Source organism: Haematobia irritans, chromosome 4 (assembly GCF_050003625.1).
Source record: "Haematobia irritans isolate KBUSLIRL chromosome 4, ASM5000362v1, whole genome shotgun sequence".
NCBI classification, from domain to species: Eukaryota; Metazoa; Arthropoda; class Insecta; order Diptera; family Muscidae; genus Haematobia; species Haematobia irritans.
The window spans coordinates 120,945,640-120,968,251 of NC_134400.1; the positions used below are offsets into that span (position 1 = coordinate 120,945,640).

The 22,612-nt window shown below is 34.0% G+C and overlaps 1 protein-coding gene across 18 annotated transcripts in view; it reads right to left on the minus strand.

The window, feature by feature from the left end:
• The window catches only part of Lasp (LIM and SH3 domain protein Lasp), a 279,211-nt gene that overhangs the window by 23,755 nt on the left and 232,844 nt on the right, over positions 1-22,612 (minus strand). For 16 of the 18 annotated variants that reach the window (XM_075308301.1, XM_075308306.1, XM_075308302.1 and 13 more), the window contains exons 4-5: positions 20,939-21,071; positions 9,604-9,742 (exon numbers count right to left, since the gene is read on the minus strand). In XM_075308301.1, coding sequence (XP_075164416.1) covers positions 9,604-9,742; positions 20,939-21,071 — 272 coding nt within the window. Of the gene's footprint in view, positions 1-9,585; positions 9,743-20,938; positions 21,072-22,612 lie in introns of all 18 variants that reach the window. The other 2 variants (XM_075308312.1, XM_075308309.1) reach the window with 1 other exon arrangement.

The following is a 22,612-nucleotide window of genomic DNA, read 5'->3' on the forward strand; positions in this document are numbered from 1 at the left end:
AGGACATATCGATTTCCAGAATCACTTACTGGGAAAGGCCCTGCAACGTCCATTGCTATTCTTTCAAAAGGCGCTCCTGGCCTATACTCTTGCATAAGGCCTCTACTTTTTCGTCTTGGCCCTTTCGCCTTTATGCACTTCTCACAATTTGCCACCCATTCAGCAATTGATTTCTGGCATCCAACCCAGTAGAATCGTTGCTTCACTTTCTCGGCTGTTTTGGTTATTCCTAAGTGACCTCCACTAGGTCCATTGTGGAATTCCGTCAAAACATCCTTTACCTTAGAATCTGGCACGATTATCAAGTTGCGGCTATTCTTGCCATCTTCACTTTCCCACTTACGTTGTAGGGTTCCGTTGACCAGACATAGACTGTCCCATTGAGCCCAGTATGATTTCATAAGTGGGCTTTCGGCTGCGATGTCTTTCTTACTGGGTTTCTTATCTTCTTCTTTCGCCGAAATAATTTTTCTCAGAATGGGATCTTTACGTTGCTCTGTTGACCAGTCTGTGCCAGATTCGATGTGTAACTGCCTGACATTTACAACTGTCTCCTGTGGTTCAGCCTTCGAGTGGCGTGTGCTTTCTACATTGCAATGCCGTCGTGTCAAGGCTTGATCAATAACTTGTTTGCCACCTTTTCTATTATCCGCAAAATTTAAATTTGAGTCGCTTGGCTTTGTGGTCGCCTTCTTATGATTATTGTTTAATGGAGATGGCGAGATTGACCCCGACGTTTTACGCCACGCTTTACATTCCCGGGATAGATGTCCAGCCTTATCACAGTTATAGCATTTTATTCTAGATTTATTTGCCTGCTGCTTCATTTCTTGCATTATCTGTCTTAGAGCCTCTTTTACCAATTCAATGACCGATTGCGTTTCTTCACACTGGGTCTCTACTCTGCGTACTTTGTGAATTTGAGGCCGTGCCAACAATCTCGCAGTTTCTTGTGCATGTGCAAATGTTACTGTTTCTGCGAATGTAGCCTTTTGTGACGCATATGTTGCACATTTTATATCAGGGTCTCTAATTCCATTCACAAAGGTCTCGATCTTGATGCGGTCCACAAGTGGATGACTTTCTCCTGGATATGTCAAAAGCACTAACCGCTCAATCTCTGTTGCAAAGTCTTGTAGAGTCTCATTTGACTTCTGGACTCTTCCTCTTAATTCCATTCTGAAGATGTCTTGCTTATGTTCTCCGCCGTACTTACGTTGAAGTGCCGCTATTACTTCATTATAATTATTTCTAGAGGCAGCGGGAATGCTTTGTATCACGTCAGCGGCATTGCCCTTTAATGCCAATAGAAGTTCAATTGCTTTGTCGTTGTCGTTCCACAAATTTCTACAAGCAACCATTTCGAATTGGAATTTGAAGACATCAAATGAAGTTGAGCCATCGAAAACAGGAGGTTTGGTTTTTGAGCCCTCGATAACGCGCACTGGTCCGCCTTTAAATTCCAGCTCTGACATTTTTCTTTCAATGTGTAGAAACTTCTCATCATGAACCATAATTTTCTCATCCACAGAAATAATCTTCTTATCCAGCTCCCCAATTTGGCTTTCGATATGGTCCACACGTTTTTCCATGCCTTCAGCAATTTGTTGAAGATTCTCACTTAGAATTCTAGAATTTTCGTCCATCTTTTTTTGAATTTTCGTCGAATTTGTCTTCCAATTTTCTAGAATTCTCTTGCATTTTTAGAGAATTTTCTTCCATCATTTTGCTTAAAATATTGACCATCGATGTGTAATCAACAACATTAGAAGCTACAGATGGAGTTTCCAAGGCGCTGGATACTACTGATTCGTCAAGATCTTCCTTATAATCGAACTCATGTGTTTCGATATCAATACTGCGCCGCTCGAACTCTTCCAGTAGTCGCTTTTGTAATTGAGCCTTGTTTCCTGTAGTCGACTGCCCCATTTTGCTCAATTCCTTTTTCAAGTCTTCCACTCGGAGCTGATTAAACTTCATTGTAGATTTTTTTTCGTTATCCCACTTCTGACACCAATTGTTACGTTTTTATATTGAGGCGTATTTAATTACCCGATAATTAAAAAGACAGTTCTTTTCAATAACGTTAATCTACAATTTATTTGTTTAACTGATTGGTTTCACTTATTTGCTCTACGATGTGTACTGTATAAACTTTAGCTTACGACTGACTTGACTGCTCCCTCCGCCAGGGGCTTATATACCGTGATTTGACGATTTCGAAAATTCTGGATAGTCTGGCCTACAACCATCTAGAACTATCTTGTACAATTTATCTAACACCACATATTCAACTGGTTATCTTCATTGCCTACAGCCATCTGGAATATTCTTTCGGCGTTACTTTATAGGTGATATGGCACACATACTTTTAGGCTTATGCTAATAATCTAGTGCATTCTACTAGATTAGGTAGATGTCGTGCAGGCATACAACAAAAGGCGTTACTTTTACAATGAACGATTGGAAACACAAAAGATGTTTAAGAAAGTACTAGAAAACAAAGAAATGACTCTAACAAGCTATGACGTAACTTTATCGTTACAATTTGAAACTTAAATTAACGTAAACTAATTTAAATAAACTTAAATCAAGAAATATCACATTCGTAACAATAGTTTCCTTTGAAACCTCTTCGCCGGTGCGGGTATCTTGATAATATATGTAGGATTTAAGGGGGTTTGATGACAGATATTGTCCCAAGCAGATCAATTCAACCAGTACACTTCCCGAAAATAAATTTAAAGATTCTACCTATGAATACCAGATCAGATTCTGGATTTATAAGAACCAATTTTGTTTGAACTTTAGAGAAATTATAAACATATCGTTTAAATGATGAAAAAGGCCTTGATTTGAAATCTTAAATCCGTAGATTTTTACCGCCATTATTTAAATGATAACGAGGAGTAAAATCTGGAAATTTTACTTTTAGTTTCAAGCAATTGATATGATCCTGCTATATCCTCAAGAAGTGAAATCGGTCTATCGATAAATGTCTTACATAATGGACCGGTAGAAATAAATGCGATACAAATTTTTGAGGGTCAATAATACCAGTATATTTATATTTTCAGGCAAAGTGGATAAAAAATACAGATTCTAGCAGCCTAAGAACTAAATCCGGGAGGTAGGTCTATATGGGGGCTATACCAAAACATGGATCAATACTCAACATTTTCGGCACACCTCTTAATGTTCCTTAAATACCTCTAGAATTCAAATTTCAGACAAATTGGGTAAAAACTACGATATCTAAAATCGGGCGATCAGTCTGCACACCTATTTGTGGTCCTAAAATATATCTCGATTTCCAATTTTAGGCAAATCGAATAAAAACTGCGGTTTTTAAAAGCTCAAGACCCCAAATCGGGGGATCTAGACGCCCCCGGGAGATATATCAAAACTGGGACCGATACTCCACATTTTCGACACCCCTATTTGTGGTCTTAAAATACCTCTAGATTTTCAATTTCAAGCAAATCGCATAGAAAATACAGTTTCTAGACGTCCAAGAAGTAAAATCGGGAGATCGGTCTATATGTGGGCTATACCAAAACATGAACCGATACTCTCCATTTTCGACACCCCTATATGCGGTCTTAAAATACCCCTAGATTTTCAATTTCAAGCAAATCGGATAGAAAATACAGTTTCTAGACGCCCAAGAAGTAATATCGGGAGATCGGTCTATATGAGGGCTATACCAAAACATGGACCGCTACATTCGATTTTCGGCACACCTCTTTATGGTCATAAAATACCTCTAGATTTCAAATTTCATGCAAATCGGATAGTAAATACAGTTTCTAGAAGCCCAAGAAATAAAATCTGGAGATCGGTCTATATGGGAGCTATACCAAAACATGGACCGATACTCACCATTTTTGGCACACCTCTTTATAGTCCTAAAATACCTCTAGATTTCTAATTTCAGACGAATTGGATAAAAACTACGGTTTCTATAAGCTGAAGACCCCAAATCGGGAGGTCGGTTTATATGGGGACTATACCAAAACCTGGACCGATATAGCCCATCTTCGAACTTGACCTGCCTGCTGACAAAAGGCGAATTTGTGCAAAATTTCAGCACGATTGCTTCATTATTGAAGACTGTAGCGTGATTACAACAGACAGACGGACATGGTTGTATCGTCTTAGAATTTCTCCCTTTATATAGTCGGAAATCGATATTTCGATGTGTTACAAACGGAGTGACAAACTTATTATACCCCCGTCACCATTCTATGGTGGTGGGTATAAAAAACATAGATATTTAAATATGAAGGGCTTCAAATAAACCGTGTTACAATAATAGGCCTGTTTTATTTTAGCACTAGAAAGTTAAATCCTAATGGACTAAAAACACCCACACACAAAATAGACTCATTCAGAACAAAATCAAATATTTAACCCTGAAATCAGCTGTATAAAGAAATCAAAATAGGATAGCCACCTGTGTTCAGCATTAACCCTTAAATGAAAAAGAACACCGATTCCTCCAAAAAAAAATATATAATATGCAAAATGGTAAATAAGAACATCTGCATAGCAAATTTTTTATTTAGTGTTTGTATCTTAAAAGATATTGTAACTTTTAAGATACAAACACTATTTTTGCCAAAAAAAAAACTAATTGTTTGTTTACAAATAAATAATTAGATTGTAGTAGAGCATAGAGAATAGAGATATTTTTACACTATACACATTTGTTTTTACCAACAATCCTTCTATCTCTGGTAAAAATTAATTATTCTACAATTTGTAGGTTTTTTTTAGTTTTTGGGCAAAATTTAATTTCAATTTTCTTGCAATTTTGGTTTCAGTTTCAGAAGTACTATAGATTAATCGTAAAATCATAGTTTTTAAAGTTTTAAATTCAATAAACTCGATTTCGTAGAATTCGGTCAAAATTTTAAGACGTAAGAATTTGTTTCTGGTTGTATCTTAAAAGATACAGTGCGCATTTAAGGGTTAAAAAGCATTCCTTGAAATTTAATATTCTTTGCATACTTTAAGACTGATCACTATAATAGTATTTTATTACTGAAATGAAATCATTTTTTTTTTTAATTTTAAGCTTCGGATATGTAAAAAATTTAGTGCAAAATATAGTACTGGTCACATTGGACAAATATTGAATAAAACTTAAAAAAAACTCCGTTGTAATTTTTGTAAAACCCAAGCATTTTTGTTAAATATTTGTTTTTTTTTTCAGAATGACGTAAGCATAACATTTGCCAAAGACTATCATCCCCTTTGTTCTGGTATTGCATTAATTTCGCAAAACGCAAAATTGTGTATTGGCAAATTATGACTCTCTCCAATTTTATCAAGTGTATACACTGTTTTTCATATGTTTGGGTGTAAAAATTATATGTTTGGAACTCAAATTTTTTAACACAATATTTTTAAGTGCAAGCATATAATGTTCATAAACTAGCATAACATGTTTGGGACATATATGTTAGAACATATTATGTTTGGGACATAAAATGTTTGTAAATATAATATACTTAGATGCAAACATATATTCATTTGGAAATAGCCTATAAACATGTATGTGTTTAGAAAAAGAGACCTAGAGAGTATGCTGCAAGTAAAATAATGGAAGTAACCAATTGGCGCCATAAAAATATATCCACACAAAGAAAATTTCATTAGCATTTTTTACTACCAGTGTATGCCCTAAGGTGAAACATAATATGTTTGAACAATACAAACAATATTTTTGTTTGGACCAATCCTGAAAATATATATGCTTGAAGCAAAATGTGTTTGGGATATATGTTGCAGAAGCGATTTTTTTGAGGGTGTGTTTGGTTTTAGAGTAATCCTCAACTTCTCGTCTAATCGTGCCAGATAAAATAACGCCCTACATATGATTTGAAATCTAGATTTTGTAGAATTTTACTCTTATTATTCTAATTGGCGCTGGAAGTCAGGAAATCGGGAAATTTGAATTCTAGTTTCGTGCAATTTGGATGATGGCTATCTCAAACACTTAGCAATAAAACTAAATTTGACATATCGGTTTACGTTCTTGAAATACCTCTAGATTTCCGATATCAGGCATATGGGTCACTAAATGCCCAAGAATTCAAATCGGGAGATCGGTATATATTTGGGTGATATACAAGAATGTGAACTGATACACACCATATTCGATTTGGATTTCCAACCAAATTGGTCACAGTCCTTTCTGTATCGAAAATAAACACTTCGGCATTTAAAATTTCGGACAAATCCGATAAAAATTGTGGTGTCTGGAAGCCCAAGAAATCAAATCGCGAGATATATGGGGGCTATATCAAATCATGGACCGATACACACCATATTCGACACATCTATTTTGGACCTAAATCTACATCTACATTTCCATCGTATAAAACTTGCGCTATTTAGTAGCCAAGAAAGTAAAATCCGGAGATGAGTCTATATTGAAATGTGAAGCGATATACACCCGCGTCAAAAAGCCAAAGAAGTCGAATGCGTAGTGATCGGTCTATATGGGGGCTACATTAAAATGTGTACCTATATATATTATATTCCGAACACGTATTGGTAGACCTAAAAACCTCTACACTAATGGAAACAAGTATATACGGCCGTAAGTTCGGCCAGGCCGAATCTTATGTACCCTCCACCATGGATTGCGTAGAAACTTCTACGAAAGACTGTCATCCACAAATTTCAACTCACTCGGATGAAATTTGCTCCTCCAAGAGGCTCCAAAACCAAATCTCGGGATCGGTTTATATGGGGGCTATAAATGATTATGGACTGATATGAACCACTTTTGACATGGTTGTTAAATATCAAATTTCACGTACCAAATTTCAACCAGATCGGATGAATTTTGCTTCTCCAAAAGGCACCGGAGGTCAAATCTGGCGATCGTTTTTATATGGGAGCTATATACGGTCAAAATTTGGTCAAGGGAAAACGCGTGTAAATCGGTGAAATCGTTTATTTAAAAAATCAAATTAAATTTCTTTTTCAAGTTCAATTAGTATAAAATTCAAGAAAAATATTCAGTTAGGCTTTCGCTTTTCCAAATCCGAATTGCCGGGCCTCACGCTTGACACCTGCCATCAGATTTTGTACAGCCACCTTGTCCACCTTCTTCGCCGCAGAAAGCCAGTTTGCCTTGAACTGCTGCTCGTCCTTAGCAGTTTTTTTTGGTCTTCTTTAGGTTCCGCTTGACAATAGCCCAGTATTTCTCAACTGGGCGGAGCTCTGGCGTGTTGGGAGGGTTCTTGTCCTTGGGAACCACCTGCACGTTGTTGGCGGCGTACCACTCCATGGCCTTTTTACCGTAATGGCAAGATGGCAAATCCGGCCAAAACAGTACGGAACAACCGTGTTTCTTCAGGAAAGGCAGCAGACGTTTATTCAAACACTCTTTCACGTAAATTTCTTGGTTGACAGTCCCGGAAGCTATGAAAATGCTTCCACAGGTACAGATGGCTTGCCAAAACGATATTTCTTTGCGAACTTTGACAGTTTTATGTGCTTGAAAATATCTGCTACCTTTCCCCTTCCTTTTGCCGTATAAAACTCCTGTCCCGGAAGCTGCTTGTAGTCGGCTTTGACGTAGGTTTCGTCGTCCATTACCACGCAGTCAAACTTCGTCAGCATCGTCGTGTACAGCCTCCGGGATCGCGCTTTGGCCGTCGTATTTTGTTTATCATCGCGATTTGGAGTCACTACCTTCTTGTAAGTCGATAGTCCGGCTCGTTTTTTGGCTCGATGCACGGTTGTAGACGATACACCCAGCTTATTTGCGGCATCTCGGAGAGAGAGGTTAGGGTTTCGTTTGAAACTACCGGCAACTCTCTTTGTCGTCTCAGCGGCTTCCGGTTTTCGATTTCCCCCCGATCCAGACTTCCTGGCTGTCGACAAACGTTCCCCAAACACTTTAATTACATTTGTAACGGTTGATTTGGCAACTTTTAGCGATTTTGCCAGCTTTGCGTGCGAGTAGCTCGGATTTTCGCGATGCGCGAGCAAAATTTTGATACGCTGCTCTTCTTGCTTGGACGGCATTTTGACAACTGAAGAGTGAATTCCAAAATCAAAATAGGAGCAACATTCTACACACACACACACACCTTCAAAATGAGGGTTGTTCAGGTTTTTTAAATGCAAAATTGAAAGAAATACGTCAAGTTTATATTGACCAAAAATTGACCCTTTATTCTGCTTCAAGCATATATATATTTTGAGAATTTGTTCAAACAAAAAAAATTTTTGTACTGTGCAAACATGTTATGTTTCGCCCTAAGCATATCTATACATGTCTTTCGTTATATATCTCCGTCGTCATCTTTATCTGTTTTTCTACTCTCGCTCTCTCTCTTTCGATCTGACGTTTCTAAACACACATATATGTTTAAACTTATATATGTTTACACCCAGGGATATTATATTTAAGAAAATGTAATGTCCTAAACATAAAATGTTCTAACATATTAACATATATGTCTCAAACATATTATATTAGTTTATGAACATTATATGCTTGCACATAAAAATACTGTACTAAAAAGTACAGTTCCAAACATATAACTTTTACACCCAAACATATGAAAAACAGTCTTTTTCGTCCGTGTAGGTATACCTATTAGGCGTTTTGCGAATTCGTAAACCAGAGTATATTTTCATTATTACTACATTGCTAATTGTTTAGACAATATTTTGTTCAACGCTAATTTTAGGGGGAGGTGATTAAAGAAAAAACTAACGCATAATCATAAATTGGCTTCTATCATCGGACTAATTTAAACAAATATTTAGAAAAAAAAGACTATAAAAACTACACTCACGCACATTAGTGACGTAACCACAAAAATTTTTCAATTTATAATGGTAGGTAGATATGGCGTTGTAAAGCCAAATTCTAATTAATTTATGGAATCGATTCCAAAATACCATTTACACATTTATTATGTGTGGATGATATTTCTCCTTTGAAAATTGTCAGACGATCAATGTATCAATTAAAACATTCGAATTATTTAGCGTAGAGAAGAAAAATTATACGAATATTGGGCTGAGAAGAAAAATTATATGAATATTTTTTATATAAATAAATTTTCGATAAACATTTTCTTTAAGGCCGGTACTATGTTCGAATTTCGAGTTGAAAATAAATTTATTTTCGCGATTACTTTGTCTATAAATCTAAAAACTATAAATGAAAACAAATATATTCTTTTTGAATCTTGACGAGATCTAAATCAATTCAATAAAATTATCTGTTTTAAATCGAAGTATTTTAATAAAGTCATCGCGAAAAGCGATCATAGTACCGATACATTTTCTATAGAAATAAATCTTTTTAGGAATATTTTCCCTAAAAATACATAATATCTACGAAATTTTCTATTGAACTAAAATTTCAATGAATATTTTGAAACTAGATAAAAATTTATACACCTAGTTATAATTATGATACATTTTTTTTTAATGTTTCTAATGTTTTCCAGTTCCACTTGTTCCATATGTTAGTATCATAAATGTTCACTATTTCTTGACCATGTTAATGACGACCCTTCAATTCAAAGTTTAAATCACATTTACCTTTGGCATAATACGAACCTTTTGTTGAATCTGATACTTCCGCCGCTCCACGTTGTTTTTCCATGGCAGCTTTTTTCTCCAAATCTCCGTGATAGGCCACATTGGATATGTGTTTTGTATTCTGTTTGATACGCAATGTCTCAGGATCATCGGCGACCTGTCATCGAAAAATCCAAATGGAAATGAAAAAAAAAAAAACAAATTAGCTCTGGAAGTTCTAGGGTGGAATTTCAAATGATTTTTATTTTGTGATAAACTGGAAAAAAAAAACACAAGTATATACGGCCGTAAGTTTGGCCAGGCCGAATCTTATGTACCCTCCACCATGGATTGCGTAGAAACTTCTACGAAAGACTTTCATCCACAAATTTCAATTCACTCGGATGAAATTTGCTCCTCCAAGAGGCGCCAAAACCAAATCTCGGGATCGGTTTATATGGGGGCTATAAATGATTATGGACTGATATGGACCACTTTGTTAAATATCATACACTACCACCACGTACCAAATTTCAAACAGATCGGATGAATTTTGCTTCTCCAAAAGGCACCGGAGGTCAAATCTGGGGATCGGTTTATATGGGAGCTATATATAATTATGGACTGAATATAGGAACCAATTCCTGCATGGTTGTTGGATACCATATACTAACATCACGTACCAAATTTCAACCGAATGTGAAGAATTTTGCTCTTCCAAATTGCTCCGGAGGTCAAATCTGGGGATCGGTTTATATGGGGGCTATATATAATTATGGACCGATGTGAACCAATTTTTGCATGGTTGTTAGAGACCATATACTAACACTATGTACCAAATTTCAGGATGAAATCGGATCGGATGAAATTTGCTTCTCTTAGAGGCCTCGCAAGCCAAATTTGGGCGTCCGTTTATATGGGGGCTATACGTAAAAGTGGACCGATATGGCCCATTTGCAATACCATCTGACTTACATCAATAACAACTACTTGTGCCAAGTTTAAAGTCGATAGCTTGTTTCGTTCGGAAATTAGCGTGATTTCAACAGACGGACGGACGGACGGAAATGCTCAGATCGACTCAAAATTTCACCACGACCCAGAATATATATACTTTATGGGGTCTTAGATCAATATTTCGATGTGTTACAAACGGAATGACAAAGTTAATATACCCCCCATCCTATGGTGGAGGGTATAAAAAACACAATAACCCGTTGGTCATATTGCCAGTGGTTCAAAGATTTGTGTGAGTCACTGTGATACCAAGGCATTCAGAAATGTGTGGAAACTATGAAAGTTAACGCCCACACCCTCAAAAAAAATCGCCTCTCTAACATATGTTCCAAACATATTTTGCAGGAAACACATATATTATTGGATACTGCCGAAACATTAATATGTTTGTTATATGAGAAAATATTATATGTTAGGAAGCATTTTGAGCCCAAAAATATTATATGCTTGGAAGAATTTTCCCCAAAGAAGATTGTGCTCATTCCCTAACATAATTTTCACTTCCACGAAATTTTTTAGTTCTTGGCACCTTTTTCTGTAATACAAATAATGTTGAAGAAATTATTCAATTTTATAATTTTTTTAAATTTTACCTTTCGCCTGGACGGAGAATCGAACCGAGGACCATACAGTTTGTAAGCCAACACACTACCACTGAGCTACGTAGCTGTTATAGTCACCAGAAGACAATTATCGTTATAAGTTACATTTATATAGCATAGTTTGCAGCGCCCACGAGCCCATGCAAACATAACATTATTTAACAGAAACATACATGTGTTGGCAACGTGGAGCAGTGGTTAGCATGTCTGCCGTACATGCAAAGGGTCGTGGGTTCGATCCCTGCTCCGACCAAACACCAATTGTTTTTTTTTTTTTAATTTACACATTTATATTTATACTATACATTTTTTATATATACATTTTTATAATGAAACTTCAAAATGTGGGCTATTAAAGATTTACAGTCAGAAACAGTGCTTGATATAAACGAAATGGAGTGAGCTTTTGGATAAAATATTATAACAATTTTGTAATAAAAAACTGGTTTTGGTATAAAAGTTTGATATTTTGGAAGGAATTCAAAAACTCTAACAAAGGAAGAACGTGGGGTCGAGTATAAACATACATAAATAATTTTATAATATACACAAATTAAATAATATTTAGACTTAAATTAAATAATATTTACACTTAAGCGTATAAAATTTTTGGCATTATCATAAAGCAGTTTCCGAAACAACATATAAGCGGTTTCACAGAAATTGCTCTCTTTCGATTCTCTCGCTGTGTTAATTTGATATCTTTCGTCAACCCTCCCGGTTTTTATCTCTATTTCTTTCTCTATACTCTCTCTCTCTCTGTCGCTCTCTGAATAAAATATCACAACATATATATGTTTACTCGAAATTTGTAAATTTATATATGTTTACATTCACACATATAATTTTTATGAAACATGCATGCCCCAAACATAATATATTCTAACATATTAACATATGTGTTCCAAACATTTAGTGTTAGTTTGAGAACATTACATGTTTGCACTTAAATATATTGTGTTTAAAAATTGTGCCCGAAACACATTTTGTTTATATCGAAACATATGAAAAACATATTTTTCTAACAGTGCATACGTCATAGACAATGGGGTAGTTGGAAATATTAAAACAAAATGGATTTTTTTTTTTGAAAATAAGTAATTCTGAGTTTACTGGAGATTGTAAAAGGCTATAACACTATGGTGAAATTGTTAACTTGCGCGTTTTGCATTTATATGGTCTGGGATTAGGTTAGGTTAGGTTATGTGGCAGCCCGATGTATCAGGCTCACTTAGGTTATTCAGTCCATTGTGATACCACATTGGTGAACTTCTCTCTTATCACTGAGTGCTGCCCGATTCCATGTTAAGCTCAATGACAAGGGACCTCCTTTTTATAGCCGAGTCCGAACGGCGTTCCACATTCCAGTGAAACCACTTAGAGAAGCTTTGAAACCCTCAGAAATGTCACCAGCATTACTGAGGTGGGATAATCCACCGCTGAGAAACTTTTTTTGGTGTTCGGTCGTAGCAGGAATCGAACCCACGACCTTGTGTATGCAAGGCGGGCATGCTAACCATTGCACCACGGTGGCTCCTGGGATTAATTCCGTAGTCGTAAAAAATATGCAGTTTTTAAATAATGCAATAATGTTGAGAGATGAAAATCGATGATACAAAAAAAAATGTACCAAAAATTGTCTGATTAAAATTTCTATTGAATTAAAAAAAATATATTTTATTAACTTTTCAATTAAAAGAAAAATCAATCGCAAGAATTAATAGTATCAATTAATTTTTTAACTAGATAAATTAATTGTTTTATTGACCTTGGCGATTGATACTATCATTGAGTGAAGAAATTTCAATTAAAGTTTAATTGGATCAATTAATTTCATGATTGAGAACAAAAAATATTTTTTCTGTTTTGAGAAGTTAAATATCAATTACATCTAATTTATAAAGTGAAATTCAAATTAATTTTAGTCAATTAATTTTAGATATAAATTACTATGTTGGGTAGTCGAAAGTCTTTTAATCAAATTCCAATTCATTTATATCAATTACACAGAAAAAAATATCACCAAAATATTTCCAATTAAAACGATAATTGAATCGGAAAACTTTTTCAATTAAAAAATTAATTGATACAATTAATATTTCAATCAAACTATAAACAATATGTGAATTAGGTCAATGATTGACAATTTTTAATTAAAAAATTAATTGATACAATTAACTTTTTAATCAAACTCGAAAGATTAACCCCCATTTTCATGAAGCTCCGTTAATGCTACGTTAGCCAACGAACTTTTAAACCGCTCTATGAACCCCAGCAAAAAAAGCTCGCCAAAAAAGTGGTGAAAATGTTTTTTTTTTGATCCGGAAGTGGTGTAAGTTTGGCACAGAAGTGATGAATTTAACATGGACTTGTCATACGACGGATGTCCACAATTTCAACAGCCGTTGCACTGATTTTACATCACTTCTTAAGGTGTGATCCGAATTCAGTGTTTTGGATGTAAATTTAAAAAAAAATTGTGATATTTTGCCAAATAAATAATTTTTATAATTTGTTAGGATTTTTAGTGCATTCTTGTCTGAAACGTTTGACCTAAAATTGTTTCATAAATTCGCAATTTTTCTAGAATGGAATTAGCATTTTTCAACAAAATTTATCGTATTTGTACCATTTTATTAATTCTTATACTGTTTTTAGCCTATGTGAAACAAAACAAGTTAAAATTACCCATTAAAAATATTAAAAAAAAAAACGAGTTATAAACAAATGATTTAAAGGAACTTCCTGTGTAATTAAAATAAAGAACATCTTTGGATGGACATTTTTGGAAGCGCTTTTAAAGTTTTGCCTTTAAAAGAACTTCCAATTAAAATCCATATTTTGCTGGGAACATATCTGTCATCTTCCTAATATATTTTCCATATGTCAGTTAGGAAGTTAACTGTTGAAAAATTTTCAGTTAAAGTTAACCGGAAAGAAGATATTCTCACGGCCATTTTCTTGTAGCTCCGTTAGGCTTTAACTGCCAGTTAATAGAAATTAAATTGAAAATATCTTCTCTCCGGTTAACTTTAACTGAAAAATTTTCAGCAGTTAAATTTCTAACTGGCATGTGGAATATATAGGCAAGATGACAGATATATCCATGGTACGGTTTAAAAGTTCGTTAACTAACGGAGCACTAACGGAGTTTCATGAAAATGGGGGTCAATATAATTTCTGTTAACTGGCAGTTAAAGCCCAACGGAGTTCATGTAGCTCCGTTGAGCTTTAATGGCCGTAAGTCAGTTAAAACAGTTGATTATTTTTTTTAATTTTTAATAAAAAAGTTAATTGATACAATAAAATTTTTAATCAACATTAGAGGACAAAGTAAAAATGTAATTGATACAATTGTATGAAGTTTAACAAAATGAAAGTTTGAAAAAAACATAGAAGTTTCATTTGAAAAATAAATATCGAAAAATCACAAAAACATAAAAGTTTAACGAAATAATTAATTGAATCACTTGAAAAGTTGATTGAGTTTTCCAATCGACATTAATTACAGTTTTGATTAAATCAATTAATAAAATGATTGATTTTTGCAATGAACATCAATTAAATTTTTAATTGAATAAATTAAAAAATTAATTGAAATCTTCAAATCAAATCAATTAATTTTTTAATCAAACCCTTTTTTATCCCCAATTGAAATTACTATTGATAAAAAATTAAAAAAAAATGTACTGATTATTGTCGCTCACCGAAAAGCTATTACTTTATTGAATTGAGTCGTGAAAACCAACTCAATTCAATAAAGGGAAATGGTACGTAATCCTATGGTACGGTAACAAACGATAGTATAGCAATCAACATTTTAATTGAATCAGTTAAAAAACTAATTGACATTTTCAAATCAAATCAATCTTTTAATCAAACCCTTTTTATCCCCAATTAAAATTGTTATTGATAAAAAATTAAAAAAAAAAAATGTACTGATTTTTGTCGCTCACCGAAAAGCTATTACTTTATTGAATTGAGTCTTGAAACCAAAATAATTCAATAAATGAAAATGGTACGTAAACCTATGGCTATGCGGTTTTTGCCGAGCCATTATGGATGTCGAAGCCTTCTCTAGTGATCAGTTCAGACCGTTTTTGTGCATGGGGTCAAAACAGGATCGATGGGTAGCAGTTCGTATCTCAACCCCACCTATTTGAACTTGATGGGAGGCGGGAGTAGGTGTAAAAATTTCATTAAGTACACGCAGAGAAGAAACATGATTGTCACAATCATATTCGAAGAGCAAAATAATATGATAGGAGCTATTTTTGCGGCGACCATGTAACATTTTAACCTGCAACCATGTTGGTTCAGTGAACATGGTTCTAAGAAAAATGTAATTGTCCTCATCTAAAATGTTATTATATTGATAAAACGAATTTTGTTTGAATGAAAAGACAATGGTCACGATTTAAAATGTTATGGTATTCATTAAAAATGTTTTTCTCCTAGTTAAAAGAACATGGTCACAACCTAAAATGTTTTGATCTTTAAGAAAAAACTTTTTTCATCGTCGAAAAAAGGACGTCACATGAGAAAAGAAAACACAAAATTAACTTTATTTGTTTGTTTTTATTTATTTATAAACAAATTCATTGTTTATTTGTATTTATAATGCCGTTCAAGCAAACCATATATTTTTACACACTCTATTTTATTTCAGTTTCAACAATAAGTAATTATTCCATATTTACATCGTGCGCATCAAATGTACAAACGCAGACATCATGTAACTGCAAATAAAAATAAATGATACCATATAGCAAAATGCAGAACAAAAAAACAGGTACATTTTTTCAATTACACTTTCCTTTTTTGTGTTCACTTAAAACCACGTGCCACTTCTGAATAAATAAATTAACACAAAACACAGTAAATCCGTATTCTTCGTCCATTCCAAGAAACAATCAACACACGACTGACGCGCAAAATGAAAATCGTGTGTACCTGCTCAATGTTTTTATAAAATTCTTTTCGCTGCAAACATGTTAAAAAATTAAATGGTCACGAAAAAAATGCAAATGGTATTTATGGCCCTGTAATGGTTCTAGACATGCCTATACTTAACCTATAAAAATACTTTTTCCCTGTAAAAAAGTAAAAAAAATTGAATGGTCAGGTACATGATTCCCCCAACAATTTAATGGTCTCAAATTCTATCATTTAAATGATAGAACATGTTTGCGGTACTTGAGAACCATTCAAATGCTTATTGCCACCATACATTTTTCTCCGCTCGAAAACTATTTTTACAAAGACAAAATACATGGTTTTCGCGGCAATTACATGCTCTAGATAAGCATTAAATGGATGCGGCAACCAAGTCCAAACATGGTTTTTCTGTGCGTGTAGACAGGGTTTTCTTCAAATCCGGTGGTCAGCACCTTTTCGGTCGTTGAGTCAGACTTCGCATTCCTTGTAGAATGTTTGAACGTTACTTAACGGATATTCCACTACGTGGTAAAATATTAACCCTTTCACTACCGATGTCCACTTAGAAGCAGTGCTGTGGAGTCGGAGCCGGAGTCTTGGAGTAGGAGTCTGAAGTTTTTGCTGGAGTTTCCGGCGAAACAAAATTTGAAAAACACTTCATATCTTTCTAACTAAAGAAATATTTCGACAAATTAGAAAACGAAGTACTGGATTTCAGGCCATTCAAAGTGTATTTATACAGGTGAAATTTCACGGTGATGTAAAAATTAGGTTAGACTAGAATATGGGCTGAATTGGTCAATTGCATTGTCCATTATTAACATATTAAAATATCGATTTTTGACCCTATATATACTTATGATAACTGTACAATTTTAAGGCAATATAACAGTAGAACCTAACGGTCTGAATTTTTGGCAGGAATGTCGAGTTCGAAGATAGGCCATACCGGACGATTTTGTGATATAGCAACACATTTAAACTCAACTTCCAATTTTTTTAAGAAATTTTTCCCAGTCTAAAATTTTCATAAGATTTATCAGAAATTTTGAATTAAGAGTTACTTGAGATTCATAAACAAATGCGGAATTTTCCCGTCAGCCCAGATTTTGAGATAGCCCTACATAATTACTTGAGAAATATACACCCAATGTCTTTGGATGCTGTAATTTTAAATTAAACCACTGTCGGTCTTTTGGGAGAAAGTTTGTTTCATCAAAGCCACTCGAAATTCTTTATCCCTTTCCGACCGTGTACGCACAATTGTGCGGGTAAGTTTAAGTCTCTATAATTTCTTTAATATATAACGTACTGCGATAAAAGCGGCAAAAAAATAATTGTGTATGCTCTCTCTTTGTCTAAGAATGTGAAGAACCATTATAAATATTTGTTTTTCATATTAATTTTGTAGTTTCAGTAGTGTACTTTGCGTATTTGTAAAAATGAGTGGAAGAGGTAAGTTTGCAAATAAATTAAAATTATTTAAATTGTGGAATATTTCATCAAACAAGTGTTTTCAATAAGAAAACATATTAAATATTGTATGCAAACAGTAACTTCGTGATTATTTTGTGTTTTTTGATATTTTTACGTCCGGGCTTTTACCGGAATTTACGGGACTGCAACAATTGTGCGTATCCTGAAAAACAGGATACAGGATCAAACTGAACAAATTTAATAATTTAAGATGTTCTATGTAAACATAAATAACAGAATTCAAAAATTTAGGAACATCTATCACGTGGATCGGCTATAGGTCGGAAAGGGTTATATCGATGTTTCACCATTTTATTTCTATAGAAACAATATTCGTAATTGTCCAGCTATTCCTGTCATATATTGTATGGTAGTTCTTATTAAAAATTCCGCCCGTGCTAATTTTTGGCAGTTTATGTTTGCTTTATATATCCGACACATTACATTTTTTAACATCTAAACATTCTATCTGATTAGTCCGACATTTTGATTGTATTATTATTTTTCTTTTTTCGCGTCGGAATCGCGGCAAAACGGCCCCATATGAAGAAGAAAGAAGTGTTGTTCCACCAAGACAACGCACCGTGCCACAAGTCATTGAGAACGAGGGCAAAAATTCATGAATTGGGCTTCGAATTGCTTCCCCACCCACCGTATTCTCCAGATCTGGCCCCCAGCGACTTTTTCTTGTTCTCAAACCTCAAAAGGATGCTCGCAGGGAAAAAATTGGCTGCAATGAAGAGGTGATCGCCGAAACGGAGGCCTATTTTGAGGCAAAACCGAAGGAGTACTACCAAAATGGTATCAAAAAATTGGAAGGTCGTTATAATCGTTGTATTGCTCTTGAAGGGAACTATGTTGAATAATAAAAACGAGTTTTGACAAAAAAATGTGTTTTTCTTTGTTAGACCGGGGACTTATCAGCCAACCTGTTACTTCTAAAACTTCTGGAAGCCTAATTATTTTTGAAATTTTGTGTTTTTATAAATACATATTCTGGAGATTGTTGTTATCTACCCATATTTTGATGTGGTCTCTATATAGCCTGAAATTAAAATGTAGAGTTCTTTACATCACAAAAATGCTGAGGTTTATCGTCGAGTCATATCAACATTTAAAATTAGAGTTCTTTTGGACATATAAACACATATGGCAAAATAGAATTCTTATATCGGTCTATTTTTGGAACCTTAAAAATATAATTGGAATACTGTTAAATGAGATTTAGATACACCACCTGGAGTCGACTCCGGTGTCGGAGTCGAGGCTAATAAGAAATGCTGGAGTCGGAGCCGGAGTCGAGCAAAACTGACTCGACTCCACAGCCCTGCTTAGAAGGACATTCGAAAAAGACACCAAATTCTATTTTCCCACTTAGTTTCGATTTACTTCTCGATGTTATTTTAAAGTAGAGGCTTTAATCTAAATAAGCTATAAATATTGTCCATATTGGTGAGGTCTAAAATACATTTATATAAACTTCTTTAACAATAGACGAAAAATACGAAAATTTGAGACAATTTTTCTACTATATGTTTCTAGTAAATGGAAATTTATACAAAAACTATAGCTGATACTTTTTCGGGTTCTTTTTTGTATTTTTTCTCACACTTTGAAAAATATTATAGTCCAAATAGGCCATTTGGTCACAAGTTTTCAGAACAAGCTCATATAGCTCTTGAAGTAATTGAGGTAGGTTTTCAAAATGACAATTTTTGTTCTACATGCCGTTAGAACAAGTAAAAACAGAAAAAACAAGTAAGGAAAATCTAAAGTCGGGCGGGCTGACTATATTATACCCTGCAGCACTTTGTAGATCTAAATTTTCGATACCATATCACATCCGTCCAATGTGTTGGGGGCTATATATAAAGGTTTGTCCCAAAGACATACATTTCAATATCACTCGATCTGGATAGAATTTGATAGACTTCTACAAAATCTATAGACTCAAAATTTAAGTCGGCTAATGCACTAGGGTGGAACACAATGTTAGTAAAAAAAATATGGGAAACGTTTAAATCTGAAGCAATTTTAAGGAAACTTGGCAAAAGCTTATTTATGATTTATCGCTCGATATATATGTATTAGAAGTTTAGGAAAATTAGAATCATTTTTAAAACTTTTCGACTAAGCAGTGGCGATTTTACAAGGAAAATGTTGGTATTTTGATCAATTTTGTCGAAATCGAAAAAACATATATATGGAAGCTATATCTAAATCTGAACCGATTTCAACCAAATTTAGCACGCATAGCAACAATGCTAATTCTACTCCCTGTGCAAAATTTCGGAAGTTAAAAATTGGCCTCTGTGGTCATATGAGTGTAAATCGGGCGAAAGCTATATATGGGAGATATATCTAAATCTGAACCGATTTCAACCAAATTTGGCAAGCATAGCTACAATGCTAATTCTACTCCCTGTGCAAAATTTCAACTAAATCGGAGTAAAAGATTGGCCACTGTTGTCATATGAGTTTAAATCGGGCGAACGATATATGTGGGAGCTATATCTAAATCTGAACCGATTTCAATAAAATTTGGCACACTTGACTACACTACTAATTGTATTTATAGTGCAAAATTTCAACCAAATTGGGGTAAAACTATGGCTTCTGGGACCGTATTAGTCCATATCGGGCGATGGATATATATGGGAGCTATATCTAAATCTGAACCGATTTCAATAAAATTTGGCCCACTTGACTATAGTACTAATTGTTCTTCTTGTGCAACATTTTAAACAAATTAGGGTCAAACTCTGGCTTCTGGGTCCATATAAGTCCATATCGGGCGAAATATATATATGGGAGCTATATCTAAATCTGAACCGATTTCTTCCAAAATCAATAGGGATCTATTCTGAGCCAAAACACATACTTGTGCCAAAGTCTATTGGACTAAAACTGCGACCTAGACTTTGATTACAAAAATGTGTTCACGGACAGACGGACAGACTGACATCGCTATATCGACTCAAGAGCCCATCCTGAGAATTTTTGTCAAAGACGCCATGTGTCTATCTCGTCTCCTTCTGGGTGTTGCAAACATATGCACTAACTTATAATACCCTGTTCCATAGTGTGGCGCAGGATATACAAATAAAAGTTTTTAATATTAGGTATATTTCGGTAGTGAAAGGGTTAAGGCGGTTAAGTACGTTCCATTGATTTTCTAAGTTTGTATGATAAAAGTACTTTAAATTGTCGACCCATCCTAATGTACTTATATCCTCCACTAAAAGCTTAACCTAATCTAAGACAGCATATTCTACCAATAAAGATTCTTCAATCGATTATAAAATGGTTACTAATATCTCTGTACTTCATAGTAAACTGACCTGTGTAAATTTGCCTTTGGCCTTTTCAAAATCTTCATGATATTTAACATTCGATTGGATTTTCGTATTTTCCGCTATTCTCTTTAATTCTGGCGTATCTGCTATCGCTGTGGCTTTGGCCTTTGGAATGTGTCTGAAAATAGAAAAAGTAAGAAATGATATAATAAAACTTTAGTTAAATATATACAAATATGAGCTAAAATGTTAACCAACATTTATTTTAAAAAGTATTGGCAAATGCATTTTAAATAAAATAATTTACCAATTGAAATGTAATACAAATAAAAATAATTGAAACATGATACAAATAATTTGTCAAACTGAAGAAAATTTATTAAAAATAATAAATTTTTTCTGTTGGAACAAAATTTGGAATTAAAAATTGTTAAAATACCGTTCATAATAAAGTTCAATGTAAAATTTGTAAAATCAATAGATTTAAATTTAAGATGGGTAACGCCCTACGATGGAACTGTTAGTAAAAATAAAAAAACAATCTGTGACAAATTTGACGTCGATCGGTTAGTAAACGAGCAATCTGACACCATTTATCGAAATTGACCATAAGTATATACACAGAAACAAAAATCACCAATATATTTCCAATTAAAAAGTTAATTGTAGATGAAAATTTTTTCAATTCATAAATTAATTGATACGATTAACTTTTTAATCAAGATAGAAAGATTAAGTTAATTAAGTCAATGATTTTGGGAGCAACCGTGGTGCAATGGTTAGCATGCCCGCCTTGCATACACAAGGTCGTGGGTTCGATTCCTGCTTCGACCGAACACCAAAAAGTTTTTCAGCGGTGGATTATCCCACCTCAGTAATGATGGTGACATTTCTGAGGGTTTCAAAGCTTCTCTAAGTGGTTTCACTGCAATGTGGAACGCCGTTCGGACTCGGCTATAAAAAGGAGGTCCCTTGTCATTGAGCTTAACATGGAATCGGGCAGCACTCAGTGATAAGAGAGAAGTTCACCAATGTGGTATCACAATGGACTGAATAGTCTAAGTGAGCCTGATACATCGGGCTTCCACCTAACCTAAGTCAATGATTGAAAATTTAAAATTTTTTAATTAAAAAAATAATTAGTACAATTAATTTTTCAATCGAACTCGGAAGACTATGTCAGTTAACAAAAGTGATTAACATTTTTTTAATTTTAATTAAAAATTTATTTCAAACAATCAATTGTAAATCAAACTAAAAACACTAAGCCAATTCAGAAAACAATTAAAAATAGTTATCTTTTTTAATTACAAAATTAATTGAGTTTTGAAATCAACATCAATTAAACTTTTAATTGAATCAATTAAAAAATTAATTGAAATTTGCTAATGAAATCAATTAATTTTTTAATCAAGTATTTTTTTTATGCCCAATTAAAACTGTGATTGATATTATCATTTTCGTGATTGAAGACATTTCAATTAAAAAATTAATTGGATCAATTAATTTCGTGATTGAATCGGATTTTTTTTTGTGTGTATGGGAGCTATATCTAAATTTGATCCGATTTGTTTATTCAAATTCAATAGCGTTCGTCCTTGTGCCATGTACTAAATTTCATCAAAATCGCTTATAATTGCGACCGAAATTCTGCGAACAGCAAATACATGGACAGACCGACGGACGGACACGGACTAGATCGACACAGGAGGTGATTCT